Source organism: Alligator mississippiensis, chromosome 5 (genome assembly GCF_030867095.1).
Source record: "Alligator mississippiensis isolate rAllMis1 chromosome 5, rAllMis1, whole genome shotgun sequence".
NCBI classification, from domain to species: Eukaryota; Metazoa; Chordata; order Crocodylia; family Alligatoridae; genus Alligator; species Alligator mississippiensis.
The window spans coordinates 140,641,986-140,651,126 of record NC_081828.1 but is presented as its reverse complement, the minus strand read 5'-3'; the positions used below and the strand labels follow the sequence as shown (position 1 = coordinate 140,651,126).

General features: G+C 41.7%; 1 protein-coding gene across 1 annotated transcript in view; it reads right to left on the bottom strand.

The window, feature by feature from the left end:
- Nucleotides 1–847: 847 nt before the first annotated feature.
- Nucleotides 848–9,141, bottom strand: part of ENTPD3 (ectonucleoside triphosphate diphosphohydrolase 3) — a 32,508-nt gene continuing 24,214 nt past the window's right edge. Inside the window, exons 10-11 of the mRNA XM_019498114.2 lie at nt 6,724–6,861; nt 848–5,016 (exon numbers count right to left, since the gene is read on the bottom strand). Coding sequence (XP_019353659.1) covers nt 4,783–5,016; nt 6,724–6,861 — 372 coding nt within the window. The 3' untranslated portion in view covers nt 848–4,782. The remainder of the gene's footprint in view (nt 5,017–6,723; nt 6,862–9,141) is intronic.

Genomic DNA, 9,141 nt, shown 5'->3' with positions numbered 1-9,141 from the left:
CCCTGCGTGCCAGGATCACATTCCAGAGCTCTATGCCACTTCCACCTGGACCTGCATGCTGGGATCAGGCCCTGCACACCTGATCTAGCACATGGGACACAGCCCCTAGGGCTCCCCACGGACCCATAGGGAGCCACATGGGTCAGATGACATGATGCTGGGAATCAGAGCTGGCCTGTGGACTGGCAGTTGAGCACCCTTGATTTAAATTACTAGCAGTGCCTTTGCAAAATGTAGATCTCCACTTCATTTATCATTTCTGTTTTTCCTCCTCAGCAGAGTTTCTAAATATTTCTCCATAGCTGAAGTTTTGCTTCATGTCAAATGGTCTTTTCCTTAAATAGTCTTTTTTATCTGTCAGGCAGCTCTTTTTCTACTAGTCTGTCTCTGCCCAGTTTTCTTTTTAGTTGGAAATTTAATTGTTTGTTATTTCTTAGCACATACACTGAAAATCCAGGCCTTAGAGGCAAAAGTGAAACAAAGCCCTAGGTGTGAATGCCCCTAAAAGCATTTGAAATCTGACTCAAGATACCAAAACTCCACCCTCTTTAAAAATGAAAGCTGTGGCAAAATCACAAATATGAATGCAGATTGAAAGAGCATTTCTAAAGCTGAATTTTGACACTTGGATAAAGATTTTCCGTGACACAGACAGCACTTACGCTCCTAATGCTGCTACTGAGTTTTTAATCACTCGCAGCCCAGATGCTTAGGATATGGACCCTGTACCTCACAGTCAGTTCTGCATATAGCAAGTTTCCATTTCCATGGAAAATAATTCCAGCTATCCCTCCAACACTGTAACAATCCCTCGAATAATTTAGCTAGCAGAACCAGAACACAGGCCTTGCTTTTCTCTTTTTTATAATTAATTTTTATTTCATAAAGAAACAGACAATAAAAAGTACAAAAATGAAATAACTTACAGCATATATAAATATGTTCCTAATCCTGCACGCTTCACTGGATCTCCAATAGAATTCAGCATTTATGCAGTTCTATGATTTCTCAAAGCTTACAAGACCAGGCAATACTACATAATACAATACGTTAAAGTAGGTATTACAGTAATCAAATAGAGATGTACATAAATAGGGGGAGGAACTGACTGGGAGCAGAGGGAGAAGGAAAGTGGGTATGGTGGAAGAGGGATCTGCTGTTCTTTGAGCAGTCACAGCAGCTTTTATCCAAATGTATCTAAAAACCAGGTCCAAATTTCTTGGAATTCACAAGATCTGTCTCTACAGCAATAAACTAGTTTTAGGTACCAGTTTAGACAAGGATAAATACTATTCCTCTATCCTGGACATAAACTACTTTTCCACCTGTGGAAAATCATGCACTTGAAAATCACTGGAGCTGTCAAGAAATAAAGTCTGTTGTGAAGTCAAGCTCAGGTTTATGAGGTACACATGCTAAGATATAATTTTTCAGCAGAAGTTTGGCAGTTGAAGACAAGCCCATCTTAATTTTCCCATCCACCTCTTTCTACAGTTGCCTAACTGTGGGGAAGTCTCATAGTCCATGAATCAGGCTCCCATTTGCTTTCTTATGATGTCAACAAACAGCAGAGAATGAGGCTTCTATTTTGTGCAACTTCCATGGTAGCCATTACCATTTAAATAAAATCTTTGACTGCTTCAAGCATAGTCCAAGATCCACAGAGGCGATTTTAACATTATGTAATATGCTCTGTCACTGGGATTCTTTCCAAGGTCGTGGTGATAAATCCCCTTCCCACACTTTCAGGAGAACTCCAGATTGATGGGGTTTTTCTTCATTAACAAAGGTAACAAGAATCTAGGGGTATTTACAGACCACTATGGCAGAAGCCAGAGACTTTGCAGGGTTAGCTTCCTAACCCACCTGCAAGGATGAGGGTATTTGAAGTATCTGGAAGCATACAGAGCTGCAGCAAACAACTGTGCAGGACCACCGAGGCACTCCAGCTGTTTCCTACAGCTTTCCCTGCAGCCCACTGCAAACAAGCTCCAGCTGGTCAGAGAAGCAATGTCCTTTGAAGTAAAAGTTAAAGCAAACTGCTGAGCAACCCATTCTTAATTCTTCAATCCACTGCAAATCAAGTAGCTGGTGAACTATAGAGATATGAATGACCTGGGTTCCACCGTATTAAAGTTTGTAGAAGTTCTGGAATCCATTAAAGACTGAGGACATCTGGACAAAATTGTCATGTTAGCAAGTGGCTGAGTTGTCAGTACTGCCGCTCCACTGAAAGCACATCTGCATCATAAATCTACTGCGCCAGGCAGTAGCATGTTCAAGCACACCAGGTTTCTCCATGCATGTCACCTCCCAAGTCAGAAATAGTGGTGTAACATTTGGGTGGCACTGCTGGAGAGCTAATTAAGACTGCCTTAAGGGTAGTAGTTTCCTGCTTTGGTGTTGGAAAAAAGGAGAAAACCCTCATCACTAGGAAAATGTGGGAAAAAACGTGATCTTTGATCATTGTATGTCAAATAAAAGGCAATTCAGCTCATTTTTAAACTCATCTAATGGGCCTTTAATTAAAGTGTATAAACAAAAAAAGAAATTAGAGATAAGGAACAAAAAATAGAAAACACTAAGCGTGATAATGCTACCTACTGACCTCTTTCCAGCTTAAATATTCATGAAAGATGTAAACAGATGGAGGTAGAGAAGGAATTAACACATTTCTACACAGGGTAGGAAATTCATTGTCCTGATGTAGCTTGCATTTTTCTTGTATATGCACGTATTAAAAAATACATCCCTCATGTACAGGTTCTATTATAAAAAACACAGAAGAGATTGGCTCTAATGACAGGAATAGTGCATGGTGTGGATAATGCCCAGGTGAGTATGTTGTATTGAGGATGTGTTCCAAGTAGTATCCCAAGGAGAAGTGGGGTACAAGGAGGGCATGGGGCCATTGTGAGTCTTGGGTGGGTGATGGGGAGGTGTTTGGGAGCACAGTGGGTAAACAGAACTTTGGGGAGTATAGGAAAATTTGGCCGGGTATGATGGGGAGGGATGAAAAATGAAGATGAGAGGAGCACCTTCCCTATGCCAATGGACACACCCCTTCCTTCTGCTCTGCATGCCTTTTTCCTGTATCCCTTCCCCCAGGGCTGCACATGATGCTGGTGCACATTGTGCCAAAAGAAAATAAGGGAAATTTAATGTGAAAGTGCAGGGAATTGGGAGTGACTAAAGATGTGGGAGAAAAGCTTTACCAGTGTTTCTTTTGGATGCATGGCTTGAAAGGTAGGAGTTACGTATGGGTGGAAGAAGCCAAGTGTTTTCATGTTGAGGCACTGGGCTTGAAGGGCTCCTACAGCACAGGGCAGAGTGGCAGGGTTCAAGTGGTAGAAGGAGCAGGGTTAAAGCAAGGTACGTTGGATGCTCTGGGGTGTGAAGAAAGAAGGTTTCGGCTGGAGACTTGGGTAGATGGAAAATCAGCATTGTCTAGGAGGCCTAAGCTTTGTGGAGGCAAGCTCCTTAGAGCGCTACAGTAACAGTATGGATGAAGCCTTTAAGCTAGTCTTCACACAGAAACATTTGACTACTTGCCTGGTGCACCACTGCCGAGCACCAATGGCAGAAGAGCAAAATGTCTGTGTTGAGGCACCATCACTTGAGGGGCTACCTATGACACTGTTGCCTTGGACAACTAGCTCCACTCCAGCCTCCATCCATATGTTTCAGGCCTCTGCACACATATGCCTTTTACTTTCCAGGTTTTTCTTCCTCTCTGCAACCTCCCACCCTGTTTCCCCAAAGATCTGCTCACACTACCAGACTCCCACACTCCTACTCACTTAATGCGTCTCTCTCTCCTCACAACTTGGATCCGTACCCTCTCAACCCTCAGTGAGGAGAATGATTTTTGGTGCATTAATATTACCATTTCAAAAGGGTCTTTTGTTCATGATAGTATTCAAATGATCTGAATGACAGCTAAATGTGAAGTTCGGGCAGGCTATGGTTGTTTTGGACCTAAGCAAGTGATGGAAAAAAAGTCAATATTTCAACAAAAGAACATTTTTAAAATGTTTCCTCTCTAAACGTTAGTTAAAAATGACAGAAAATTAAACTGCCCTCTGAAGATTTATTGTAGCATGCTTTGGAGAATCAGGTTAGATATTAAAAATGTGAGAGGGATTCAATCTGCTGTAAGGGAAAATCTTAGTCTACCTTAGCTCTGATATTTCCACTGGAATACCCAGTATTGGGGTTGGGTTTTTTAAAATTCATAAATATTAATAAAGGGAGTTTAATAATTCAGCTTTACCTTGTGGGCTACATCTTCTGTTGTGTTCTAAATGGTAATGAAAACAGTATTTTTTCGTACAATGCTCCTTGCAGTTACACCTTGTAATCATCATCCAAGGTCCCTACCAGTTTAAGGAATGAGCTTCTCTCTCAGTTCTGGCACTATACAGGTATTGTTGCTATCTTCTTTTGTCTTCTTGCTTGTACCTTGGAATGATTAGCACTGTTAAACAGGTAAGTCTATTAATTTTGCACAAAAGTCTCCTGTGATCAGGCTTGTTTAATCCCAAATGCTTAACAAACAAAGCAGAGAATCTGCTGATGACTCAACTGTTGCACTGTATACAGAAACAACGGTTTAGATTTCTCAAGACAAATCCAATATTTTGTCATAGAGTTTTCTTGATTTTTGTTCTGAATTCCACTTTTGTTTCTGGATTTGTTTTTTATTTTTTATTTCTCCCATGATTTTCTAAAATAAAGTTCTTCGAAGAGGAAGTTTTTGCCTTCAGCTCTCATTAAGTCTGTTCATTCTGCAGCAAGTACGTGATCAACATGACCGATGTTCTTTTGCATACGTGACACAATACACAAGTAAACAAGAAAGATGAGGCACAGCACTGTCAGTGCTGTGAAGAAAAGGAGGAGTCCAGCAAACACAGAGGGGTTCATGGGTAAGTGGATCAGCTGGATCTCTGCTGGAATCATGTTGGTGAGACTCAGCATGTAACCAAGTGACCAGGCTATACTGCTGTTATCAACCTGAAAGTCAAAAGGAAAAAAAGAATGTTCCAATCAACATTTTTTGTCAAAAACCAAGAAAACCCAAAAGCTGAAAATATGACCAATGCTGGTAATTGTCTTTAATAATACTGGAGAGAAGAACACTTTTAAACAGGTATGTCATCTTTCACTTGAATCAGTATTTTCTTGTGCTGCAAACAAGATGAAACAAATACAAGGGCTGAAGAGCTAACATAAACCCCTATGCACCCAGTACTATGGCAAGGAAGTTTGGCGCCCGGGATAAAGCCTGCAGCAGCAGCCTATCCTTGCCCTGTGCATAGATCCGGGGGGCACATGCCCCCCCCATGCTTGCCCAGGAGTGCAGGCAGTGGCAGGAGCCACCCTTACTCCATCCCTGTCCCCACCCCCCAACGAGCTGCTCATGGCTCCATCCTACATCCTGCCCTGGCTGGGCAGTGCCTATGGGTGCCCCTTTGCTTCAGCACCCAGGGTGGTCACCCCACTCGCCACCCCCCTTGCTACGGCACTGTATGCACCACAAAAGTCCAAGTTAAGACTTAAGCCTCATGCTGGCCTTTTGCATAGAAGTGATTCTGGCGAATCTGACCCTTCTCAAGATCTAAGAGTCAGTTGCTAGCAAGCCAGACAATGCAGTTTTGTAACGTACTTATATTACACTCCCCCGGTATACTGACAGCAGAGCGTTGCTACGTAGAAAACATTGTTTATGATGCCTAGCTCTTAAGTGCTGTGCCCTTTCCATTTGTTATCACTTTATACAACTGCTACTATATTTAAAAGTTTCCTAAGGAGATTAACAAAGCCTGACTGGAATGATTTGCAAGAACAGGACTTCATCTGGTGGTGAGAAGAAGGATCTCAAATATTGAAGTCTGATTCTCTAGGGAACTGCTGCTCTAAATCATCCAAGAGGCAAAAGAAGCTTATGTTTACAGTCCTATTCTCTGTGCTTGAGTACTTTTCATTACTATTACTAGCCAATCACTCCATTAAGCAATACTACTTAGAGACATTTGTTCGAGTCACCTCCTCAATTTATGTCCTGAACTTAAAATCTCACTTACACAAGCAGATCTGTGAGCCCATTGTTTTCAGTGGCATTCCACATAGGCAGAACATTACATATTGAACAAACTCTGCTTTCTATAGGCAGACACTTTTACCACCCTGTTCTATGGTCCCAGTCCACCCAGTATGTAAAGGCCGAACAGATACCTACTTCCTTGGAGTCTGGCTCTATTAATAAAGAACAATAATAAGGTAACAAAGTTTAACTAATACCTTGCTCCAGGTTTGGCTACTCATAGGGTTCCTCCTTCGGGGCTGCTCAGACAGCACCCAAGATCTTCCCTGCCCTTAGAGCCAGTCTTACAGTGGTAGAGTGTCATAAGAACTCACTTACACACTGCCATCTGCTTTAAGAAAATACTACAATTGTATTAAACCCCTGTGCAAGCCAGGTAGTTGATGAATTTGCCCAGGGCTAACAGAGGGCAGAATTATCTGGAATGAGTATATTGCTGCCACTGGCATCAACTGAAGTCAGCAGTGGCACTGGAGTTACAATATCTTCTATAAAAATCTTGTCACAATCATTGGAATAAAACATCCTTCCACTTCCATTTTTTAAATTTTTCTTAGTCAACATAACAATTAATTGTTAATAAAACATTAAAACAATAAAAACAAACTCATCCTCACCTCTTTTTGGAAATGTATTTGAGGCCAGGTGTCTGCACTAAATTTGTATCCCTGTACAAGCAGGTAATAGATAAAGTTTGCTGAAAAGCAGTAGGATCTAGCATAGGTTTCTTCAAATTTAGGCAGCATATACTGAAGCTAAAATAAAAACGAAAAAATTCATAGCACAAGTAAAAATTAAGACAGAAAAAACTTTAACTAAGCGGAAGTTGCAATAAGAATACTTAGCAGCTGTTTGCAGAGACATCTTTAGAAAAGTATGATTGTAGACATATAGACAATGAGATTTACACTGGACAAAAACTGTGCTAATAATTTATTTTATACTGTAAATAATTATAATAAAATCTGCATGGAAAAGATTGAAGCTATTACAGTTATTACATTTTGTCATTTTACAGCTTAGCAATACATTTTAAATGCCAAGCTCTTTAAGATGCGTAGTGTGGCAAAAAACGATCAGATAATGAGAACAGTATAGCTTGGAATGTTAAAAGAAAACACAGAGACCGTTTGTAGTCTGAGATGCATCAATGCAAATCTGAAATAATTTCAAGCAAATCCTTTCATACTTGGGCGCCAAGTATGTAGAGGCATGAGGGCCCTGCCCCCACTCCACCCCAGGAAGAGGGCTGTCAACCGAAATGTGGAAAACGTTCCACATGTCCATCATCTTAGCCCCGCTCCTCCCTCTCCCCCCCACAGCAAAAATAAAAGTTAACACCTATGCCTTGAGTTATTCTGTATCTATGCTGCTATAGCTGAGATCACAATACAGTATGCAGTAGAAAGATGGATTTGACAAGAAGTTCTGAGAAATTACAGTGATTAATACAGAAGGCTAGCAGATCAGTTATCTGTATGTATGTCACCTGTGTATTTTTGTCATCATTTCAGCGTTAGATGCTCTATTAAGTAGCAAAGAGTAGGCAAATGGTTTTGGTCCAATTTTCCATTTAATGCTGAAATGGGGACTAGTGAAGGCAAAACTGGTTTTGAAGAGAACAAAATGCCCTCAAGGTAGATTAATAATAGTAATTAAAATTAATAAGACTTAATATCAGAAATGAACTATCAAGCAAGACGAATGAAGCGCTGCAGAGCAATGTGACAGGTGGCATGGCAGAGTGCCACTTTGGTGCTCCTTTATAGCTTTTAACATTAATAAAATCTCTAACATATGTCTTTCCTTCTGGCATACTCTCTTAGGGGTTCGCAAATGAAGAATAAATCTAGCCTCCAGTGTAAAAATCCTCCAGGGTTCTAATTCTACTCCCTTCTTAAGGCAATGTAAATGTTACCATTGAATTTAACTGTTTATGAGACAGTACTGATTTTTGATACTGTCTGGGATAGGCTCCAGTTAGAAACAGTTAGCTTAAAATTATAAGTCTGTCATGTCTGGTCACTTCATTTTCTGACTGTTGCATCAACAATCAATGTATCAGTACATCAAAAAAGCAGCTTCCTGAGAAAGCAGGTTCTGATAAGTGTAAGTATCTAGAATGATCAGTGGAAGAGAGTGTGGAGAACTAGACCTGATTCTCATACCCAGTAAGGTTTCTCCACAGTGCTTACCAGGTTTATGACCCCTTACATTGCCACAGTAGGAAAAAAGAAACTGGTATAAAGAAGATCAAGCTCATTGTTAATTTCAGGTCCCATCTACATGTTACATTTAAGGTGTGATTAACCAGTACCTTAAGTGGTCACCTGGCTACATGTTCAATCAAGTAATGGCTTTATAGCTTATTCTTTTTATCAATTCCAGAAAATATTTGTAATAACTTTGTAGCTGCTTTCTATTATTCCATTAATGGAATGTATGATTAGGGACCCCTGTGCCTGGGAGCCCCATCAGGTGGTCAGAGCTCCCAGCTGCAGGAGCCCATGTACATCCCCAAACCTGGGGGCTCCCAGCTGACCCTAGCTTCCAGCTGTGGGAACACATGCCCCCACAGCTGGGAACCCCATCTGCTGACAGGACTCCCAGCCACAGGAATGGCCCAGGCACACCCACAGCTGTGAGACAACAGATAATGTGGTGTCCCAGCTACAGGGTACTCTATACCTGGGACATCACATTAACAGCAGTCTCACAGCTGCAGGGGTGCCTAAAGCACCTACAACACTGGGATACTGTGTCAGCTGTGGCCTTGCAGCAGCAGGCATGCCTGGAGCACCCCCAAGGCTGGGGGACTGTGTCAGCTGCAGTCCCCCTGCCACAGGAACCCCTGGGGCACCCCTATGGCTTGGAGAGCAGGTCAACTGAAGGGGCTCCCAGTCACAGGAGCTTACTTCTTGCTGGTGCAAGGATCATGATCCTAGACTCTCCCTGAGCCAATAATAAGATCTGATGGGTTCTGATTTGTGATCCCACAATCAAACTTCCTGCAAGGCACATGTAGCATGGCAGGA